Source organism: Eupeodes corollae, chromosome 1 (assembly GCF_945859685.1).
Source record: "Eupeodes corollae chromosome 1, idEupCoro1.1, whole genome shotgun sequence".
NCBI classification, from domain to species: Eukaryota; Metazoa; Arthropoda; class Insecta; order Diptera; family Syrphidae; genus Eupeodes; species Eupeodes corollae.
Genome location: NC_079147.1, coordinates 238,524,210 through 238,547,789, shown reverse-complemented (window position 1 = coordinate 238,547,789; position 23,580 = coordinate 238,524,210). Strand labels below are relative to the sequence as shown.

Here is a 23,580-nt window from a genome sequence, read left to right as displayed (position 1 = left end):
ATCTTAAGGGATTTAACCTTACCCTTTTATACTACTATTTAACTTTCTTTCGAAAATCTAGATTTATGTTTTAGTTCTCAAATCAACTAGCCTAAGCTAAAGAACCAAAGCTTTTCCCTGACGTTTGTAAAAAATCAATGATGCATTAAAATTATCTAATATCTCAGTCTATTTCATACAAAAATTCAAGGATACAAATTCTTAATGACCGCTTTCCTCTTTTTATGGTTTTGCTATTTCCGGCCATGTTAATCTTAAGATATTTTTCTGAACTAACGTCTGGAAATGTTTAATTTATTTTATAAAAACCCTTTTTTAAGTTGATTATTATCCAGAAATATATATTTGTTAGTGTTTTAATGAAAAATAAAACAATCAATCTGTCAAAATGGTTGTGTTTTGGTCTTGTATGCTGTGCAAATTTGGATCGTGTCCAATTGGACCGGTTCAAATGTCTCTGAGTGAATTGGTTAAGTCGTGTATATCCTTTTTTCAGCTCATTGAAATCCATTTTGTTTTACATACTTTCACCCTTCTTGGAGTTGATACAACTCGATTTAAATCATTCAAACCTTTTATTTTGATTGTTTTTCAATTTCAATTGTGGGTACAATTGCTAGCTCTATTTAAACTCTAAACGTTTTAAGCTTCTGTAGCGCTTAAATCCATGCCAAACTTGTTGCAAAAGTAAAATTATATAGATGTCAATTGCTGTAATATAACGTATTCTTCAGAAAGCCAGCATCAAGACCGCAAAAATTTGTGTGTATTTAGATAGTCTTGAAGTTTTTCCAATTCAAAACAGAAACAATAAAATAATTTTGAGGTAAAATAAATCTCAAAACACGAATTTTTCAGTAACCAATATTTTTATCAAAACTAGCTACAATACCTAATGTCATTGACATACATACAAATCTGTTTGGGCTGTTAGTGGAAACTAATTGTCATACAAAAAAAAATTAAAAATATTTTCAAACGACATTGGTTGTTTCTTTGCTTCATTTATTTTTTTTTTGTCAAAGAAACAATGGAAGCCTATTATTATGAAGTTTGATGAAATAAACAAAATACAAAAATTAAGTACAAAAGTTCCTCCATATTTTCCCTGAAGCGTAATGTCTAATGTATTTTTAAACAAACACAGCTAACTTAACAATTAAGGAAAGTTCAAAAACAGATAATAGAGCTTTATTATAAAAGTGTTGTTCGTTTACAAAATGCATCCAATCGGTTTTAGTTCTTACAACTATTAACACTCAACATAAAGATCGCAGCGTATGATTCATTATAACACAATTAAAATACCGAAGGGTAAGTAAGAAGAGAAAATAGTACAATAAGTTTGTTTCTTTTCACTTGAACAATTAATGTATTAAAACTACATCTTGAAGGAAAATTCCCTTCACATTTCATTTGATATTCAAACTTAAGATCTGTTCATTAACGCTATTAGCCTACTTTTTAGATTCAGCGGAAATATGGAGATATATTTTGGAACTTTTTTTAAAAGACATTACGAACAATAAAAATTAAGGAATTATTTAATTAACTGGGCTCTAAATATTTGGACACACCATTAACCAATTAAATAATAATCACATTTTTTTAAATGGCTGAAAAGGAACTTGTAAAAAAAAAGCAGATCGGCAAATTAGACGACAAAAATGAAGGAGCTGCTGGTTTAAACATCTAGAACGATTGCGGATATAATATATAGATTCCATGCTGAATAATAACAACTCATAGAAATCGAAAGTTATAATCTAGAAAAAGTACAAGTGTTTTCGAATTGAAGGCGTCACAAATAAGAAATAGATAGAGACGCTGAATTTTTTGTTATACGCTTTTAGCCTTCTTGCATTATTTTGTTTGAGTAAAATGTTCAAATTAGTGCTTATTTTTACAATTTATTGCTGATGTTAATTGATATATATATATATAATTTTGACAGCGAATTTAGTAGTTATTATATTAAACAAAAAATAAGACGTGTTTGTTTTTGGTTATAAGTATACACGACAATTCCCCTTACTTAGTATGTTAGTATGTTTATGGTTCTGAGTGTCACTCTATGTTCATTGTAGATTATAGTAATCCTCGATTATTTACCTACCAGAAAACGTTTGGTAAATCGTCAGATGGTGATCTGGCGCTGTGATCTTTCGGCTAATTTGTTCTTTTTTTTATCATAATCTCTACTGCAAATCGTTTGACAGATTCTCAATGCAAGTTTAATTTGTATCTAATTAAAGTCATTAAATTTGATTGAATAAATACGCATATTATTCGTATGTATTAAAAATTAATATTTAAACCTCGGTTAAAGCTTACCCTAACTACAGAAATAGGCGAAATAATAAAGTAACATGCAAACCCATGTTTTGTAATATTGACTGCCATAATTTTAATCAGGTGCAAAAGACAGATTGGTAACGATCATCCCGCTTGAAAATTTGCAGTAAATGTTTTTTGTTTTAATTGGAAAAAATTCACTGTATTTTTCATTCGGATAAGAGACAATTTGTCACTTTTTTGCAAAATAGACTACCATAGCTTAATAGAATGTTATTAAATGTTTTTGCAGATTTCTCCTTCTGTACTTATATCGATCCTAAATTCCCAGACCCAAAGTAAAGTGTCAGGTGTAATTCCAAAAGAAATCTACACACGTGTGTGGACACCCTTAAAAGGACCTCAGGTCTGTTTGAAACCTACCAAATGTTGTCTGTCAAAATTAATATATATAAATTACCAAACTCACCTTTTTGAGAGCGCATTCGGCATTTGGCGGTTTATTTATAAATTAGTTACACGAAAATTAATATACATCCGTCTTTAATTTTTTTATTTAGTTTTATTATTAAAAATTAATTCGTAAAAGAAAACAATAATCGCTATGGGAATTCTAGGTCTATCGAAACTTATAGCAGACGTAGCTCCCTTTGCCATAAAAGAAGGTGAAATAAAGAATTTCTTTGGTAAGTTCCAACATGAGAGAAAAATACTCAAAAACTTTAATAAAATAAACTTTAATTAATGTCTTGAATTGTTTATATTTCAATAATAGGTCGTAAAATAGCCATCGATGCTTCTATGTGCTTGTATCAGTTCCTAATTGCTGTCCGAAGTGAAGGTAAATGAGTGAAGGCAAATTAAACAAATTCTATCGAATTATATTTAACATGACAAAACGCTTCTTTTTAGGTGCTCAGTTGACTACAGTCGATGGCGAGACAACGTCTCATTTGATGGGAATGTTCTATCGGACTATTCGTCTCCTAGAAAATGGAATTAAGCCGGTATATGTATTCGATGGCAAGCCACCAGATCTAAAGTCTGGAGAGCTGGCTAAACGTGCTGAACGACGTGAAGAAGCACAAAAAGCCCTTGATAAGGCAACCGAAGCTGGCGATGAAGCTGATATGGACAAATTCAACAGGAGATTAGTTCGCGTGACGAAGGAACACGCTGCCGAAGCAAAACAACTCTTGAAACTAATGGGAGTTCCCTATGTAGATGCACCATGTGAAGCTGAGGCACAGTGTGCGGCCATGGTGAAAGCTGGAAAAGTCTATGCTACAGCTACCGAGGATATGGATGCCTTGACCTTTGGGTCGTCTGTAATGCTGCGACATTTGACTTTCAGTGAAGCACGGAAGATGCCTGTGAAGGAGTACAACTATGAGAAAATTCTCAAAGGCTTTGAGTTATCTTCGAAGGAGGTAATGGCACGTTTTTATGCCGCCAAAAACATTACTTATTTTTGTTTCCTCAGTTTATAGATCTCTGCATTCTGCTTGGATGCGATTACTGCGATAGTATCAAGGGCGTTGGTCCAAAGCGCGCCATTGAGATGATCAATACGTACAGAAATATCGAAACAATTCTGGAGAATATCGATAGAAAAAAGTACACAATTCCCGAGGATTGGAATTATGAGGTTGCAAGGCAGTTATTTATCACCCCAGATGTCAAAAATCCCGAGGAGCTTGATGTAAGTTCAATTGATTTTGTATAAAAGAACAAAGTAATTGATAAGATATTTTTTATTATTATTTTTAGCTCAAATGGGTAGACCCCGATGAAGAAGGTTTAGTTAAGTTCATGTGTGGAGACCGGCAATTTAGTGAAGATCGTGTTCGAACAGGAGCGAAAAAGATTCTGAAATCGAAAAATACCTCTACTCAAGGCAGACTTGACAGTTTTTTTAAAGTAAGAAAAATTGTTCTTATAAATCTTTTTTATTACTTATATATTTTTGTCTTTGAAGGTTCTTCCATCAACTATGGCAACACCAAAGCGAAAAGGTGAAGATATAAAGAAGGGTTCTGCCAAGAAAGCAAAAACCTCAACACCACGCGGAAGGAAGCCAAAGTAAAAATATCGGAAACAGTTTCTTTTTACTCTTTCAATATTTCAAATAATTATGTTCTTGAAATAATATAATCTAAGATATTTGAGATACATATTTATTTTTTAACTAAGTCATATTTTCTATGATAAATGTGATGAAATTTAAACTTTTGTTATAACTCTTTAAAATACAAAAACTTAACTACAAAGAAAAATTGTGTATTTTATTGCTTCTTTATATTTATGTATATGCTTCTTTTTGATTGAGTCATTATAAATATGACGTACAATATTTGATTCAAACACTTTTTTGAACAAAAACTGATTTAAATAATAACGCTGTAGTATTAAAAACTGCTCCCAAACGATGTGGATTTGGTTCAAATGCAGAAAATATTTAATGAAACAAAAATCACCTGGCACCAATATTACAATATCAATATCAGGAATCATGAGATTGGATTTTCTTGGGTTAATTTTCATTTCGATCATTTTCCGCGGCATCAAATTATAGACTTTTCAATTTTGAACGTAACAACACTGTTTAATGGAGGATAATATATTGTACAGACTTTGATATTGCGAAAACTCAATGCCACGGAGCTGTTAAAAAACGCTTCTTAATGTCTACATTTACGCCGAATTACTCAAATCGGCAGTCGATGACTTGGTAAAGAGCATGCACCAACTCATCTGCAAAATATGGTCGGAAGAAAGCAAGCCCGATGAGTGGAATCCCAGCATAGTTTACCAAATACACAAGAAAGGAGACCCTCTAAATTGCGCCTACTACAGAGGCATCAATCTCATAAACATTGCATATAAGATTTTTTTTTTCTGCCGTATTATGTGAACGTCTGAAGCCGTTCGTCAATAACCTCAGTCCTAGGTCCTTATCAGTGTAGCTTCTTGAAAAAATATTTTCACATTACGGCAGATCTTGTAAAAAAACCCAGGAACTTCCAAAATCGATACCCACCATCTCTTTCTCGATTTTAAAGAAGCGTATGACAGCATCTATAAGGGACTTGAAAGTAAGGCAAGTTTCTAGTACCTGACAAGCTGCCACAAAATTACCTTCCAATTAAGGCAAATTTAATGGAAAGTTGAATGAAAAGTTAGTCAAGAAATATCTCCCTAACTATCAAGTCAAGTCAACTTATGTCGGAATGACAATTGATCTTGTTTTTTCATTCAATAGAAAGCTGAACTTTATTAATCTCTGATTTATTTATTTTGCATCTGCACAACTTCATTTTATGCTTTCTGTAGAAGGCTTTCTTTGTCAATTTGAAAAAGAAATAATTAGTATTTCTTTACAATAAAAAATACAAATCGTGATGGACTTGTAGCTTGCCTGAGGAGTGCTTGTAGATAATAATTTTGTTGGTACTTTTTGTACTATGAACTTAAAGTAAAGGTTTGTGAAATAAAGTTCTAAATTTCAAATTCATGACACTTTAATAACTAACTAGTTGCCTTGGTCAAAATGTACGTTCAAAGAACGAAGTTGACTTCAAATGAAGTCCCTTATGATGCCTAAACCTGCCCATTGACTTGTGAAATGAGGGAACATCTTTGGGTGAAATTTCTCAAAAGTACTCAAAAGACCATGGTCTTCAATCCAATATGTATTAGACAATTATTAAAAAAAAAACGAAAACAATCGCAAACCAACTTAGATCAAGTCGTCCAAAAAAGATTTATCATCGTACGGAGAGAAGATTGTTGAGGAGTATAGCAGAGGATCCCAAGCAAAGTGCCCCAGTTTTAGCAGGAAAGTTAAATTGATTGATGTCTCGCCCTAAAGAAATTAGAAACCTATTAATGAGAAATTTAATGGTAGATTGTGGCGTAAGAAGCCATTCCTTCGAAAGGCTAATAAAAAAGCTAGGCTGGAGTATGCAGTTTCACGCAGGCAAGTACGTTTTGGGACCAGGTTATATTTACTGACGAAAATAAATTTAACATCTTTGGTTCAGATGGACGCCTACATTCAATTGCCCAAAAATTGGGTCTTGGCAGCAACTTTACTTTTTAACAGGACAATGATCCTAAACATACGGCCAAGGTGGTAAATAATTGGTTGCTGTCCAATGTTAGTACGCATGTGAAGCACCACGCTCAGTCTCCAGATCTTAATCCTATTGAACACCTAGAAAAAAAGATTCTTCAGCATACAATCGCCAACAAGAATGACCATACTTGACGTATGGAACAAAATTTCTCGAGATACGAACGCCAAGCTTGTCTCTTCGATGAGAAACAGATTGGAGAAGTTATCAAAAATAAAGGAGGCCCTACTAAATATTTAGCTACTATTTTTTTTAAGTGAACTGACCTGGTTAAAAGAACGTCTTAGATGGCTGGGTCATGTAGAGCGAATGGACATTAACACACCTTATGATCTGTAATTTACAAATTATTCGTTCAAAACTTGAATATAACTCGCATATTTAGCAAGCGCCCATGAAACAAATTTAAGCCTCTTAGATAGAATCCAAAATAGAGCTTTAAAAATTATAGGCGATGGAACTGTATATAAAATATTTACATCAGTGTAACACCGCGCCAGTGTTTCTGGTGTTTCTTGTATTTCGTTGTTTTACCCGTATTTTTACAAATTAATGTTCTATAGAATTGCCCATTTCACAAATTCAGCCACAGTACTCGCACTTCCAGGAATGCTCATCAATTTAACATTGATAATATTTGTTTATAATTATTGCCCCTAGAAAATGGGTTCGCCAAGAGGTGCTTTGGAGAATTGCTTCATTAAAATTGGCCATATAAGAACGGGCCATGTGGATCTAAGGCTATTTTCAGACACTACATATTCATAAACATGCAAGAACTCAGTCAAACTAATTTGATTATCAACAATTTGGCAGCCCAGTTAGCTCCTAATTGCTCGGTAAAATTACCAACTTTAGGGTCTCGGCTTGTCCATTCATGCCCAGTCGGACTGGTCGGTTAGTTTAATGAAAAATTTTCAATTTTGTTTTGTTAGTTTATTTCTTAAAGCAAAATAGTAAAACATCTAACAATAAGTACCTATACGCTATTAAAATTATTTAAAGCAAATACTGCTTTGCAAGAGCCCTTAGAAACTTTGATTTCCTGATGGCAGCTGCTTCCCTCTTAATTTCGTCATTATTGTTGGCATTTAGTTCTAGTGTACTCATAACCGCTATCTGAAATTAAAACAAAACCATTTATAATTATTTTTATTTTAAAAAAAAGGATATTTCGCCCAACGTGGGGCTCGAACCCACGACCCTGAGATTAAGAGTCTCATGCTCTACCGACTGAGCTAGCCGGGCACTTGAAATTTTAAATGACAAAGTTTATACTTGACCTAAATACATTCAATTTAAAATCAATGTAGGAAGAAATATTTATACAATGAATAAATAATAAATTTGTATTCAAGTGCATCTCTTTGCTTTGCATTTGAACTTCATTTCAAAACATTTTAAGCACGTTATTTAAGTCAATGTAATCGATAATATTTACGATAACAATGAACTCTTGATGTGACTCTCAGTCGACAGTTCTTTAAACGGACTGAAATACAGTACACTCTCTCATAACCGAATACTGGAGACAATGATTCTCATATCAGGGTCCGGTTATGGGAGAATGTTTTAATTGGATTTTCTTATGAATCGTGAAAGACCTCAAAGTGTGTTTGAGATCGTTATAGAAGAATTCTCCTAGGTAGATATTTCTACCTACTTCTTCTTTTTCCTCCTCCATACAGCTTTTGCAAAAGGCATTTAAGAATACGCCTCGCTCCTTGGAGTGCTCTACTTTTAGACAGTGTCTATGTGAGAAAGTCCGGATTTCCGATATGAATATCACGTTTTCTTTAAGCCAAGACAAGAATTCTATTAACACTATAAGTTCAACCTGGAACACGCTAGACTTCCTCATTAGTTTTTGATCCATCTATATAGAAGTGGATTGACTCTTTTCCAGGAATACCCAAAGAGTTCCAGAGTGTTCTGGAAGGCATGGAAATCTCGAAGTTTGTATCGGACTGTAGTTTGCGGATAGTGTAGTCTGGGTATTTTGAATTGATTCTAAAGAATAAGAATTACGGAGTGCCCAAGTACATTGTAGTGAAGTTGGAAGGCGATAGCAGCTATTTGTTTGCTGAGTATATTCCCATTTGTTACTAATGGCTGTTTAGCAGGGAAAAGAAGCCACTGTAGCTTTCTTGGATCTTTTTTCTATTTAACGTTTCCAATCTAGTTTTCTGTCTAAGAAGAGACCCAGATATTTAGTAAGTATCTGAAATTTTATGTTTCGACGAGAATAGACCTACATCGGTTTTGTGTGCGCTCTGCGTGACGCAGTCATCTCAGGTGTTAGAATTTTATACTTTTGCATAAGTCTACATCGCTGTACAGCTCATAATTAAATCTCTATTCAGATTCTAAGCATATGGAACCATAAATCATGCCTTGGGTCGTTTCGAGAGAAAAGTTCTTCGATTTTACCCTCTTTTGCCTTATTCCAAGCTTATGCACCGTATAGCAGGACGCTTATGATTAGGGCATTATATAACGACACTTTAGTTGCTTGAGATCAACTGTTTTATTGACGTTATATAAGGGCGATGTTAAAGAATTCAATTGAAAGCTCATCACCTTGTCTAAAGCTTATTCTTTATTTTTGTTTTTTTTTTTTGTGATTTGGCTAAAAAGCCATTTGGTCCAATAAATTTTAATAGATCTTATTAATTATCCGATTTCAAATATTTAATTACTTTTTTTTTTTAAAGATTTAATTTCACTAGATTATTATATAATTGGAGCCCTTTAAACATCATTGTGTTCTGCATTCTAGAGGTTGCTTTCTTGTCAAGTCTAAAGTTTTGAGCACTTCTTGGTTGGGAATCACAGATATATTTTAAATTATTGCTTAAGTACTTTGGAAGCATATTGTTTTTCATTTTAAATACAAACAATAAAACATTCAGTTTAATTAGCTGAGTTATACTAAGCCAGTTAAGTTTCTGCAACATAGTTCTTATATGGGTAAGACGCGCACATTTTAAGATTATTCTCATAGCTCTATTTTGCAGTTTTTGGAGGCGAGACAAATCTCCTTGAGAAGATAAAAATAAAATGGTAGAACAATATTGAAAATAAGGTTTAACAATCGCGTTATAAATTTTAATTGCAGTATTAATTGACATTTTTTTCTAATCCTGCCAAGAAAGTATATTTTTGCCAAAAGTTTCTTGCAAACATACTTGGTATTAGCTTTAAGTTGAAGGTTTATTTTATTTTCAATTACTACTCCTAAGTACTTAAGTTCATCAAAACGATTTATATTTTCTCCATTAATTTTTTTAATATTACATTCAGTTCCGCACAACCATTGATATACATCCACTTTGTTTTCTTCACATTCAGTTTTAACTTATTAATAATCAGCCGTTCACTTCTGGATCGCAAGTCATTATTAAGTTTCTCCGTACGTTCATGCATATCTTTCCCAGAAATAAAGAGAAGGGCGTCATCAGCAAACATACATACATAATTTAAAACATTTAACTGCCAAGTTTATATCATTTATATATAATAGGAACAAGAACACCCCAATACCGAGCCCTGAGGTGCACCTGTGTTCGAGCATTTAAATATGACTCAAACCATTTCGACTCATTTTTTTTGATACCATATTTTGAGAGCTTTTCAAGAAGTATCTTACGATCAACAATCTCGAAGGCCCTCTTGAAACCCAAAAAGACAGGGTCACACAATGGTTCTTATTTAAAACTAGATTTTCTATGTTTTTCCATTATTTTTGTGAATTTCCCGATGTGTCAATCTTTTTTTGAATTAAGTTAGCTTTTCCTAATCGAAGTTCCCTTTTATAAATGTTTCTTGCTAAAATATATTCATCCCTTACCGAATTTTGGTTGCCAAACGTGAACTGTTCATATTTTAAAATTTTATTTTGTTTTAATTTTCTATTAAACCACTGATGTTTCATTATTAACGTTTTTCTCAACAATCATTCCTTTCACAATTATATCCAATTCATCACACAACAAATCAGCCAATACATCAATACTTCTGTTGACAATATCCACACCAATTAGATCACTCGCTAAAAGACTTGAGAAAAAAATATCTTTATCATAGTTTAAAACCTTATACTTTGCATTAATTTTTGTTTGGTTATTGTTTTTTAAAGTAATTTCAAATCGAAAGGTTTCGTGGTCACTTATTTTCAATTTTTGCCGTATTTGGAATTTGATATCACATAATCAGTGAGAGAGTTTCGCAGGATACAAAACTAGACATGGCTTTATACAATTCGTCCTATAGATGCTGTCATATGCAGCCTTGAAATCGATTTAGAGATGGTGGGTGTCGATTTGTTTTTCTTGGTTTTTATTTTCAGGATTTGGATATTCAATGTGAATATATAATGGATTGTGGACTTTCTTGGTCTAAAACCACACTGATAAGGACCTATCAGGTTGTTGACGTTGGGCCTTAGACCTTTTTAGTTGTTGCAGTTAAAAGGGTCTTTTGTTTTAGTATTCGCGGGCAAAAAGTACTGAGGTTCCATTTATCGGGATACTTTCTTCCGATTATAGTTTACAGATAAGGTGGTGCATACTCCTAGCGTAAATATCTCCAGCTGATGTGAAAAGCTCGGCATTCAGGACATCTGCTCCATCGGCGTTGTTAGACTTCAGTTTAGATTTGGCAATCTTTACTTTGTCCAAGTCTGGAAAACGGGATTGTCTATATTGAATGGACCAACCAGCTTAACAGCGGAATTCTGTTCGTCTGCTAAGTGATACTTTCATATTTTCAGCATTGACTGTTGTTCTACAATTTCGTCTTTGTAGCCTTCCGATTCGACGTTTATGGATTTCGTTTTAACTGCTTATAAAACTTTCGAGCTTCGTTTCTAGTCCTGAACCTCTCGACATCTTTGACCGCACGCTTCTCATGCTTCTGAAAAGTTGGTGTTCCTATCTTCTTCAAGAGCTATAAGAACATATCTTTGGTGTTGTCATTTTTCTCTTCTGTGGGAGGGTGTACGCGTATTAGACTAATGTTGTCGAACTTAGCCTTTATGCGAATGGTCATGAGGCGCTAATTGATGCAACTATAGCTACAGACTTGCTGCCTTAGTCTGGCTCCAATTAGTGAAATTATGTCTCTCATTCTACCTTCGATTAAAAGAAGTTTTTCTTGGCCTAAAGAAAACGTGATATCAATATCTCTTATCCGCATCTTCTCAGATAGTCAGGCCGCTATCAAATCCCTGGACTCTGTCTCTACAAATTTTATAACAGTCCATTACTGTAGATCATCTCTAATGGAGATGACGACACAGTTTAATATTCACATTTGCTGGATGCCGGGCTATAGAGACATTCCAGGTAACTGTAAGACAGATGAACTCGCTAGGAACGGTACAGCAAAAACCACGTTTCGCAAATGCTGGCATACCAATCGCTACTCGTAAAACATTGCTAAAGCAGGACGCTATGACTATGAAGAAGGCAAACACCAGGTGGAACAACATCACCAAGTGTCGATTAAGGTGCTTGCAGATCGCATATAAGCTCGATAATAGGTGTCATAACAGGACACTGTCTAATAGGAAAGCACGCCAAGTGGTTAGGCGTGTTCTCGAATGACTTGCAGAAGCTGTATGGACGAGGAAGATAAGAAAACAGTTCTTCAGCTTCTCTGTACATGCACTGCTCTAGCTCAAAAACGCAAGAATTACCTAGGAGAATTCTTTAACGATCTAAATCATATTAGCATAATCAACCTCTCACGCTGTGTAAGGAGGAAGCCTCAAGATTCATGTGGTATCACAATGGGCCATTATACTAACCTAAGTGTGTCCTATTCCATCACGGACAGCCACTTTAACCTAACCTAACCTAACCTGGCTCCAATGAAAAAGCCGCATCGAAAAAGGCGTTCTTGGTTTTTATCGCTAGTAGTCACCATAGTATTGATCGCAGTTTTTCATCCTCCAGGTTCACTAAACTAGATTTTATTAAATTTACTTACCGCTTCGAGTTTTCTCGTATTTTCGCCCTTCTTTGCATGTAAGTTCACAATAAACTCCAACAGCGTTGTATCCCATATACAACCATAATAAGCATCCATGGCATCAGTGAAATTCGATGATTTCTCAGTAAGATTCTTAAATGCCAAACTATAATCGATTTCATCAAGGAACTACAAAATTTAAAAAAAAAGAAAAAATCACAAACTTTTGATTTGTTAGATAGATGCGTTTACCTGACACAACACAGCCGCTTGCATATAACAACCCAGATTTGAACAACATCTGATCATTTTCCGTATCACAAAATCATCAGCGATCATTCGTTGCAACGGCAATGTACAATATTCAGTTCCGGTGATCAGAGCATTCACATAGCACCTCATTGCTGCTTCATTGTTACCAATCGCTTGAACGAGAACCGCAAATTAAAATCATTTGAATTTATTTAAAACTAAAAAAAAGACCCTACGCTTACCCAATTCTACATCACCTTTCATCTTTAACCACGTGATCGCTTGTGGATAGTATTTGAGAGCTTCTTTGAGGAGCCAATTGAGTGTTTCCGATACTGAACGGATGCTATAACCCAGAGGACTGCAAGAAAGACAAAGAGGACGTGAAACAAATCTTGTACCTTCTCTAAAAAAACTGAACCTACTTGCTAATACTTGTTGGCCACAATTGTATGTACTCTCCATTCAGCTCATAGTTAGCATCGTCTTTGAGTATATTGTGAATCTTACCAAGCAATGAAATAACCAACGAAAATAAGCCCTGATCTCGAATTCTTTTCAAAAATGGTTGCAGTCCGGAATTGACTGCGAGATTGGGAGAGTTCCTTGAATTACCACCACCTCCTCGTTTGTTTTGATTGCTAAACATCGGCAGCACAATATCCCAAGCATCTCGACAAGCCTTCTTTGTTCCCTTCATTTTTTCCATGTCAAGGAAAGTTGTGGCAAATGCTAGTGGCAGTTCGAGGTGAGGCAATCGTTTGTCTAGGAACATCAGGGCTGACCATTCACTGAGATTTAGAAGCATTATGGCGCAATGGTCAATGATCTATAGCAAAAAAGTCGCATGAATGAGAATAGCTTGAGAATGTGAAAGAGATATTTTATACTTCTATCCTGGGTATAATGTTATCGCCACTCTGTAAAGAACTCAAGCATTGTTTGCATCGATTACCAAGAGATTGCAGGTCCAAGGTCTTCTTGTTCCACTCCTCTAGGCACTGACAGATTTGTATAAGAAGAATTTCCCAATTTACAAGTTTGCCTAACTTTGCAACAGACGATGTGTTTGATAGTTCTTGACGTTGAGTCTCTGATTTGAGGACACTCAACATAGAGACAGCTCCTACGTAGTCCTAGAAGATAAAAAGTCAATTGTTCCTTAAAAATGGTGCAAAGATATGATAGTAGAAAAAGTACATTCTTTGCAGCCATTTCTCGGGCTTTTCCAAGTAGAACATAAGCAAAATCTTGTAGAAATCCTCTTGGCATCGACATGAGGAGAGAATTTATAGGAGTTGGTATTTGCCAGCTTGGATTCACAGTGAACAGCGGTTTCGTTGGATTTGTGGCAGCAAGTTTGACTAATATCTTGCGGACTGCATTCGCATTTGAACAGGATATCAATTGTCTCTCTAACGACCCAACTTCAATACGATCCACTGCTGCAGGGTCCACTCGGTCTTCAAAAAATAAACAAACAAACACAAATAAATACAAAAAATATAATGACAATTTTAAACATTCTACTAACTTCTGGCTGTTATCTTCCAATCGGTTTGTATGGCCAGCATTGGTACGAAGATTTCTTCCTCTGTTATCTGCCTCTTGAGATCTTCAATTTCCAAATTCGAGAACAAACCAATGGATTCGACGATTTGAAGCAGATGTTTTCCATTGGCATGTTTCAAAATGCAGTCAACTAGAAATTCTTTGACTTTATTTCGATCTCCGAGGGAACAGTGAGGGAGGATGTCAAAAATTCCCTGCAAAGAAAAAATAATCAACGAAGTCGCATTTAAGAAGTCCTTCTTTGTTTGGTTATCCTTACATCAGCTAAAGCTGTAAAGCAATTAAAGTTTCTGTATTTATCAAAGAAATCTACACTGCCAAAAATATTTCCATCCTCAAAAATACATCGAACGACATTAAGAGCTGCAACTTTCATCTCCAATTCACGAGTTTCTTTGAGAAGACCTTGCGAAATTGCTCCTTCAATGTCCAACTCCAGAATTCTTCGATTGACAATGGGAATTTCTCGAAACTTATTATCAGCCTTAAGGATTTCAATGATGTCCTGCAAGAAAAGAGACACAAATGCTTTTGTTCGTTTCCATAGAGATAAGATAGGATCTATTTTGTCTTTACCTTATAGTTATTCAATATTGAAGCACTAAACTTTTCCATTAGCGATACTAGCCGATCACTGACTCCACAAGCCATCAGATATCCCTCCAATTCGGTTTCATCTAAATGACAAAAAATAAACTCGGCTTTTGCCCTTTTATTGTATTCGGACTTCATCTCCAAGAGATTCTTCCGACACTCAATAACTGCTTCTTGGGCTTTGCGATATTGTTTTGTGTATAGATAGAAGTTGACAAAGTCAAAGAAGATTTGAGTTCTCAGCTCAGCTGGGGAGATTTGTTTCATTCCTTCAAAATTCTGAGAATTGGTCTCGGAATTGGGATGAATCAGAACGAAGGTGTCATGGGTACAGACATAGAATGACTCGGAAGATTGACATAGTTGTTTCAGATATTCGATGCTGGGTTCGGTTGGAATGTCTGCTCCGAAATGAGGATGCATTGGCTCAATGGGAACAAAACTGACATAAAAGTTGTATGCTCTACAAATTGAATTCATACTTATGATATTTTAATTAACTTACTTGTTGTGGAGTTGTGGTCTCAAGGCCTTATTTGCAATGTCTTTGATGATTTGCAGACGAAGAACCCAACGATGGTAGATTGCCAGAGCAAACTTTGCTGCTTTTTCATTGCCTTCCGGGGCTGTTGGCAAAAAGAAAAACAAATGAAACTTCAAAATCTTATTGCATTCCATCCTAAAGCACTTACCAACTGTTGTGTTAAAATCTGAAGGAATGGGTATTGGAACTGGCTTTCCGAAGCTTATAGTGCATAAATCTCTCAGGAGAGAAACTTGCTTGATGTTTGTGAGGTTTTTTTCAAAGAGATCTATGGACAAAAACGAGTTCAGAAAAAGATAACAAAACCCTTGCAATAAAACTTTACCCAAATCCCATCGAAGGAATGTAGCAACTTTTAAGGTAAGTATCTTTAAAGCAAACTGTTTCCTTGTGAGACGAATAGTGTCTACCGATGGGATAACACTTCCTGTACCAGGAGTAATTGGAATTCCACGGAGTATGTCAGTGGAATCTCCGACGAGATCTATTTGAGATATTTGTTGCATTTCTGGTGACATTGCAATGAATTGATTGATAAGGTCCATTGGACTGGGTTCTAAAATGAGCAAAAATAGTTTATATTAAATAAATATTTACAATTTAATGTTGTATTAAAATTACCGGCATTAGGTTTGCGAAGATGTTTTGTTAATAAATTTGGATCGAGGAGGAATTCAAACCATAGAACTGTTTCAGCGGCTAATGGAATTGCCTTGGGTCTTAGTGGATCATCCATTTTAGCAATATTTGATTTTATTAATTTTTAAATGTTATTATTTCAATGGAAAACAATTTTTTCTTGATTCGAAAACACAGCAAAACAAAAATGTCCAATGACAGAGAATCGAGACAGTGACAGATAACAAACAAAGCTGTCAACGAAGGAAATGACAGCGAGATTTTGCGTTGCCGTGACAGAAAAATAGATTCCTTAGAGGCTGTTTGCACTTATAATAAAGAAGATGTTCATGTCGATTTGCTGTTGTTGCGCCATCAATCTGACAATGAAATACAAAATTATTATATTAATTATAAAGTATGTGTCCATTTAATTATTTAAGCGAAATTTTAATAAATTTCTGGAGAAATGGAGACAAGAATATATGTAGGTAAAGTAAAAGTAATATTGTTGCACATTCTAATATACATATAATGGTAAAAAGGCAAGTATTGTCTTAATATTTTTAAATAGAAATGCAAATAAAAGTGTCCATTTGATTTTCACGAAAAATATTGCTCGATGCAGTGATGCACTATCAACTATTTATCTCTCAAATTTTAAGATATTTGCATGGATGTCGATAATTTTTGTAGAAATTAAGATTGTTACAGTAAAATTTAGATTATTCCTATTTGAGCAGACAATAGGTTGAAATAACTCGTTATTTACACTATTTTTCAATTGGACTCTGTTCTGGAGGCTAAGTTTGACGTTTAATGGGCTTATCTCGACCCATTTATCTCAACATATTTAAAAAGAAACGATATTTTTGCTGCCACTTAAGCACATAAGATTGTATTTTGGTAAATTTAAGTAGCTTGAAAGTATTCGTGGAATTTCGTTGCCGTAAACTCTGAGCAACTATTTAGAGAGAACTACTTCCTTTTGGCGTGCAACTTTGCTGTAGAAAAAATATCATTTCCAAAAATACCAAAATGGAATTTCTGTTTGCTATGGTGAATGTGGTAATCTAATTGACATATCATTTTATGTACATAAAATAAATAAGCTGACAAAAGTCAACGCAATATTAACATCAAACACAGAATCGAATTTTCAATTAATCGGTATGAGCAGTTTCTTCCACGACAGTTGCATGAAATGTCAAAGATTATACTTAACTGAAAGATCTGACAATACAGTATAGCCACAAATCAACTAATGTCTTATATATATACTACTCTGTTAATTTTATGAGGAAATAAAACAGAAATTTGTTCGAAGTTAGTGACAAAGAAGTTGATGAAAAGCAACTTAAGTTGGTAACTGTTCCCAGCAAACTTTAAGGCAGCCTTTGGTTGCCAGGCTAAAGAAAAACAATGTAATGAATTTTAAAAACTAGATTCTCAAAAATTCCAATAATAGTGTGCATTGTAAGAAATTTGAAGTTATCAAATGCAGAAAATTATAATCGTCCGTGTTTTGTAAGTTCTGAGGATTTGACAAACCCAATGTTAAAAAAGGTTGTTAAGCAACCCACACTGATAACTTCCCGTTCGTGCTCGTCTGTCTATATTTTTAAAAGTTTTACAAAATTCTAATTACAACACTTTGTGTAAAATATAAAAAGTTTGAATATATTTATTTGTTCTCGAGATACTTGAGTCAAAAACCATTTTGAATGAGTTTCTAGTTATTTTGTAGGTTTTTTGTTTTCTATAAGAAAAAGTTGCCTGTTGGATTTGTTTACAATAATTATCAAAAAGTTTATAAAAACATTTTTCGTACGATAAAATAAGTTATTTTAGTCGAAAACTAATTTTTTACCAATTTTTAGTGACATTTATTGAAGGTATTTATTTCTTATAAGTAAAATACCGATTGTATTTACTTTTTCATTGAAATTAGCTTGTGTTTATTACAATATTTTTGATAGAATGAAATAATCTTAAAGTCAATCTATTAACGAGATATTCGAGTCAAAAATCTGTTTTTACAATTTTTGAGTAGAATTGTTTTGGCTAGTTTATTTTCTACATTTTTTCTGTCAGCAATCTGAGAACAGAATGTTTATGATACGATTTCTCAAGAATTCCCTTAGACACAACTCAAAAAGGATAAAATCCGAAAAATATAAACTGATACCATTGGCTTTCCTGGTCAAATAGAACACGGTCCCACCGAAGGAGAAACAATTTTCCCCGACGTGTTCCCTGACGTCTATAGAATTATATGTTGTTGTTTAAACAGAACGCAATCAAGTCTAGGGGTTAAAAAATGGAAGGCGTAGGCAAATTGAAGATGCATATTTGTAAAAAGAATACAACGGTCAAAATAGAAATAAAGCGATGAATAATTGTCAACTTAAACTCATATGTTTCAACTTTATAAATTCAAAAGAAACTTTCGTTGTTTGTTTTGAATCAAGACTGCGTTCTTTCTTCTTGCAGCTGCTAATTTTGTTGCTGCCATTGTTCACTATAATCGTCATAAGAAAGGTAATAAAATAAGAGTTGCCATGATTTTTAGAACAAGGTTAATGAGCAGGTTCAGACATAAGAGCCTTGAAAGTTAGGAAAGTTTCTAGTATTTGATTGGCCAGCTTCCAAAAAATTACTTCAATGGAAAGTTGACTGGAAAGTTAGTCAAGAAGAATCTCCCTAACTATCAGTCAAGTCAACTTCTATTTTGTCTGTATTCAACTCAAAACTGAACTTTATGACTCTATGGTTTATTTATTTTTTGCACAACGTCATTTAATGCTTTTTGTAAGGGGGTTTCTTGTCAATTTCTTTATAATGCAAAATAAAAGTAGTGATGTACTTGTAGCTTTCCAAAGGAGTGTTTTGTAGACAATATTGTTTTTGGTAGTTTTTGTACTTTGAACTTAAAGTAACGGTTTGCGAAGTAAAGTTCTGAATTTGAAATTCATGACACTTGATAAAATAACTAGGTGCCTTGGTCAAAATATACGTTCAAAGAATGAAGTTGACTGCAAATGAAGTCCCTTATGTTGTCTGCCCAATAAAACTCCAAAAGCTGTCGGATTTCTTTTTGACGTAGCTGAACGCTAGGGCAGTGACTCGTTTTATTGATTGTTGGGTGTAAACCAAGATCCTTATGCAAATGCGCCATAATGTGGTCTGGGCGGTGTACAATTCTTGTTAACGCTGCAGTGGAATTGACTGATTTTGATCGTTTGCTTCGAACGCCTGAACGACAGCAATATTCTTCACATTTCGACCAACAACATCAAACAACGAATATGTGAACTAAAACTTTTACACAAAAATTGTTATTGCCTTGCACATGAGAGCGAACAATGAATGAACGAACAACGGGATTTTACACATTTCAAAAAGTCAAATACAAACAAAAACACATTTAAATTATAAGAAACCAATTGGCACTTATGGTAATACCCGTGGCATGATGGTTAGTGCGTTGGACTGCAGATTAGGACACTGAAGTCGTCAATAAAATATGTCAATCTGTTGATTAAGGAGAACTACAGGCTATCAATTAACACGTACTGGGACCGTAAGATCCGGTCAGTTAATTCCAATGAACCTAGTATGTTCCCCGAAATCAACAATATTTTCAGGAAAAAGAACGACAATGACCTTCCGTGTCTTAAACTCCAAAGAACTGAAGAGAACAGAGACGTACTCATGACAGCGCAAATAGATCCAGAGGAAGCCATCTTTGACGATGACTTTTACATAATTGAAGATCCGCAGGAAAAAGTGGAGGCGGTGGGAGCTGCTTTTCAGCAAGTGTACAAGGTGAATGTTAGCATTCGCCCCAACCACGGCCTGGAAAACAGAGCCCTACTTAATCACTTTTACCTTCGAAATGATATGACACAATGGCGATCTGAGAACCGCGGTTTCATGCGGTTCCTTGTTAGTGACGAAGGTTGAGCTTCAGCTCATCTTCAATTCAATCAAAAAGAAAAAGTCAGCAGGTGTCGATGGTATATCCAAAGTTGTACTAAGACATTTACCGATGGAAGCAATTGACATTAACACCACACTCTTCAATAATGCACTGAATAATGCATACTATCCAGTGCATTGGAAGACCGCTGTGGTTCATCCTCTCCCGAAAAAGGGAAAGGACAACTCCAACCTGTCAAATCTTCTGTCGATAAGTCTTCTTCCGAGCATCAGCAAAGTTTTCGAAAAGATCATTAATAGGGCTCTCTCATTAATAGTTGGTTGCGGACAACAGAATAATTCCGGATAAACAGTTCGGGTTCAAGGCGGGTAGTGACACAATTCATGCTGCGTCTAAACTAGTTTCTGATATCCAATGGAATAAATCAAAACGACAATGCACAGGTGCTGTTCTGGTTGATTTGGAAAAGGCCTTTGACACCATATGGTTAGAGGGTCTTTACCTAAAACTGAGCAGGCTTGACATAAGCAAGCCATTGTTGTATATACTTTATGATATGCTTAACGGTAGAAAGTTTGTTGTCAAAAGTGACATTGTAACTTCTACCACAACATTCTCAATTAAAAATGGTCTTCAATAGGGTAAATCGGTAAATTCGCCGATTCGCATTTACACCAGCGATCTGATAGGTAGTCTTACAAAGGCAATTGCATACGCCGACGATCTAATTGCGTACAGAACAGCCCGAAAGGTTGAGGTTATTAGAATTCTCTTGCAGCATGATTTTGACAAGATTCAGCGGTATTGTGACGACTGGAAACTGCTACATGGCCCTTATACGGCCAATGATCGTTTATGGTTGTCCTATGTGGTTCAACGTTGCCCCTTCCCAGATGGAGAAGTTTCGGGTGTTCGAGCGGCAGTGCTTACGACGCTGTACCGGCTTATATCGAACAGCCGAATCTTCTTATGTGCATTACTATTCCAACGAGGTCCTATACTACGGGGCTCGAATCAACAGAATTGACAATTTCGTGATAAAACTCGTTCGAGGTCACATTGCAAGAGCTATGTCTTCGACCAACAATTTAATTTTCGGGGCGTTCTATCCGAACGACGAGTATTTTGAAAGTGCACGCTTGAGCGGTTTTATTCCACCAGAGGCATTCCTCTTTTTAGACAAATGCGGTCTGATACAGGATAGATTGGCAGTTCCGTTAATCTACCACGTCAGACGAAGAACCGTGGATAGGCGACTCCCGTACAGTCGGGACGTCATGGCACAAGGCGGAGCAGAGCTCCTTTGGTTCAGTAGGGCTGTGTCCGAACGGGACCGAACTGATAGGGTAAAGCAGGATAACCAGTTTTGGTGGCTTCAATCGGAACTTGATAGTGGGCAGTCGGGATGGGGTTTTAAGCCTTGGCCGGCTTACATACTTCTTTTATAGTTTTAGGATTTAGTTTTAAGTAGAACTGGCATGGTGGCACAAAAAAAAATAAAAAAAAATATGGAATATAAAAAAAGAATATTAAAAAAACATAGAAAAAAAAGACAATAAAATATGAAAACAAAAAACGTTAGATTTACTGCTGTAGTTGTTCTAGTTTTAAGTAGTTTATAGGTAGAATAGGTAGTTTAAGTTAGTTTTAAGTTTTATATTAGGGACATTATTTTAAGTAGTTTTTAAGTAAAAATAAAAAGGATATTGATATTAGTTTTTTAAATTTTCTAATTAATACAAAAATAATTGAAATTGAATTGAAGTTAAAATAGATCTTAGGGCCGAAAGGCATTAGTAGTTAGTGTTATACTTTAACTTAGAGTGTCCGTATGGGACCATTAAGTTAGTAGTAAGTTATGGATAATTAGGCTAGTTATATGAATTTTTGTCTAGCTTTAAGATAGGTTTAAGAATGCATTAACAAAAATGAATTTAAGAAAAAAGTGCGTTGGACTGTCATGCAAGGGGTCTTGGGTCCAATCCCTGCCTGTGCCACCTTAATTTAAAAACAAAATAATTTTCGCGGGTACTGCCTCTTGCGAGGAATTGACAAGTCCTTCAAGAGTAATTCTTGTCATGAAAAAGTGCTTTCTCAAACTAGCCGTTCGGATTCGGACTGTTGCGCCACCCAATTTATTTTATTTAATTGTCACTTATGTTAGAATAATAAAATTTTCATTTTGTTTTCTAAAACAAGACAATTTTGTAAAAAAAATTTGGTAGTAACGAATTGCAGTGTGGTTGCTACGAACTTTCAAACTCTGTTCGCGTTCCACATACCATCCACACTGCAACGAATAAATTGTTCGCGCTCAACTTAACCTCAAAATTATACCACTCTTGTTTTGTTTATTAAAAAGGGTAATTATAAATAGGCAACTCGTCGCTGTCTGCGAATAGAAATAAAGCTCATGTGAAAGAAAAGTCAAAATATGCGAACATCCACAGTTCGCAGTTCGTAGCTCATGTGCAAGACGCTTTAGGGCGTGAAGAACGACCCAAAATCGGAGTTACAATTGTTATAATTTGAAGACATCACTAATTGGTGTGCTTAAAAATGATATAATAATTTCACAATAACTATTTGATAGTTTGTTAAAGGGAGCGTTCACAAATTAAATTCAAAACTGTCAAATCTCAATTACAAAACCAATAGAACTGAGAACGTTACAACAAAACACGTGCATATATTCTTCCAATGCGTAAAGTCATTATTTATGTCATTAATATGAAACTTTTTACAGAATGCATCATAATATGAATATTTCTGCTGCTTCGTTAACATTTTGAGTTATATCAAGTTATATAATTACAGTTTATTGAGCGATGTAAAAAACTATACGTAGAAAACTCTTAATTCTCAAGTTTTAAATTACCTAAGTTCTGAGCGTAGCTAAATAACGAAGTCAGAAGTATTCGTATAAGGAGCCATACTCAAACTTGGGAAACCATTTGTTTTCAAATTGACATCACACCCTAAAATAAAAGTCCGACAAAATGGGTGGCTGATGAATTTTCGCAAGACGCGCAATCACCAATTTAAAGGGATGCTGAAGATAATTTCGTAGGGTTCATATTTTTGCCAATGTCTACATTTGATTTTGAACCAATGAGATTAATTTTATCCGGTGAGTGATGCTGGTTGGTTTTCGATGGAATTTTAAGGGTGATATTATGAGAAGATGGCGAAATTAGTTAAGATTTAACTATAAAAGAGATTTTTGAAAAATATATATATATATACCTTAAAAGATAAAAAATAGTTTAAGAAAGAGCTGTCAAAATTCTTGAAAACTCTTAAAGACCATTAACATTCAAATGTGTTGATTTGTTTGGGGATTTCTCAAAGTCACACCTGTTTATGTAATGTCATGTTATATTCCATATACTTTGAATGCTCCAGTAAATAAAACCCACAAGCCACAACTAGGCTTATATACAATTAGGCTAATAGGGCCCACGATTTATTTGCTAAGTTCATTTGAAACTACCTCTGGGACTTTCAGATATACATCATTGACAATAACGTGGCTTAAGTTATACAACGACAAACATTTTTCCGCAATGTTCTTTCCTGTTGTCAGGAGGTCTATCGTAGGTAGGTATAAATAAATGTAGGTGTACTTAAAGGTTAGTTATTTGGTGATTCTT

At 34.7% G+C, this 23,580-nt stretch overlaps 2 protein-coding genes and 1 non-coding gene across 4 annotated transcripts; 1 reads left to right on the top strand and 2 right to left on the bottom strand.

Moving 5' to 3' along the window:
• Nucleotides 1–1,233: 1,233 nt before the first annotated feature.
• LOC129938973 (flap endonuclease 1) lies at nt 1,234–4,571 on the top strand. Of its 2 annotated transcripts, XM_056046815.1 has the most exons (7): nt 1,234–1,314; nt 2,913–2,981; nt 3,071–3,136; nt 3,208–3,725; nt 3,779–3,997; nt 4,066–4,215; nt 4,274–4,571. In XM_056046815.1, exons 1-7 carry the CDS (start codon nt 1,281–1,283, stop codon nt 4,379–4,381), a joined length of 1,164 nt encoding a protein of 387 aa, XP_055902790.1. In that variant the 5' UTR covers nt 1,234–1,280; the 3' UTR covers nt 4,382–4,571. The 2 variants fall into 2 exon arrangements, with proteins under 2 accessions (XP_055902790.1, XP_055902791.1); XM_056046816.1 differs by lacking the exon at nt 1,234–1,314 and having other exon boundaries at nt 2,755–2,981.
• A 2,787-nt stretch (nt 4,572–7,358) lies between these two features.
• On the bottom strand, nt 7,359–16,223 carry LOC129941973 (integrator complex subunit 8). The gene is made up of 14 exons (XM_056050760.1): nt 15,988–16,223; nt 15,692–15,922; nt 15,515–15,634; nt 15,328–15,448; nt 14,805–15,264; nt 14,488–14,733; nt 14,191–14,422; nt 13,857–14,119; nt 13,547–13,792; nt 13,082–13,485; nt 12,899–13,017; nt 12,657–12,829; nt 12,423–12,593; nt 7,359–7,550 (listed from the first exon to the last, which is right to left on the bottom strand). The coding sequence occupies exons 1-14, from the start codon at nt 16,100–16,102 to the stop codon at nt 7,431–7,433; spliced, it is 3,021 nt and encodes a 1,006-aa protein (XP_055906735.1). The 5' UTR covers nt 16,103–16,223; the 3' UTR covers nt 7,359–7,430.
• Trnak-cuu (transfer RNA lysine (anticodon CUU)) lies at nt 7,607–7,679 on the bottom strand. Its single transcript has one exon. It is a non-coding gene; the product is annotated as a tRNA-Lys (tRNA).
• Nucleotides 16,224–23,580: the final 7,357 nt, after the last annotated feature.

Bases quoted from the DNA above. Each gene is read 5' to 3' on its own strand.
- LOC129938973 (XM_056046815.1), top strand. From the start codon at position 1,281: ATGATTCATTATAACACAATTAAAATACCGAAGG. The intron at 2,982-3,070 runs GTAAGTTCCAAC...TTTCAATAATAG, and splicing joins TGAAATAAAGAATTTCTTTG to GTCGTAAAATAGCCATCGAT. The intron at 3,998-4,065 runs GTAAGTTCAATT...TATTATTTTTAG, and splicing joins AAAATCCCGAGGAGCTTGAT to CTCAAATGGGTAGACCCCGA.
- LOC129941973 (XM_056050760.1), bottom strand. From the start codon at position 16,102: ATGGATGATCCACTAAGACCCAAGGCAATTCCATTAGCCGCTGAAACA. The intron at 15,923-15,987 runs GTAATTTTAATA...TGCTCATTTTAG, and splicing joins TCTTCGCAAACCTAATGCCG to AACCCAGTCCAATGGACCTT. The intron at 13,018-13,081 runs GTAGGTTCAGTT...TCTTTCTTGCAG, and splicing joins TGGCCAACAAGTATTAGCAA to TCCTCTGGGTTATAGCATCC.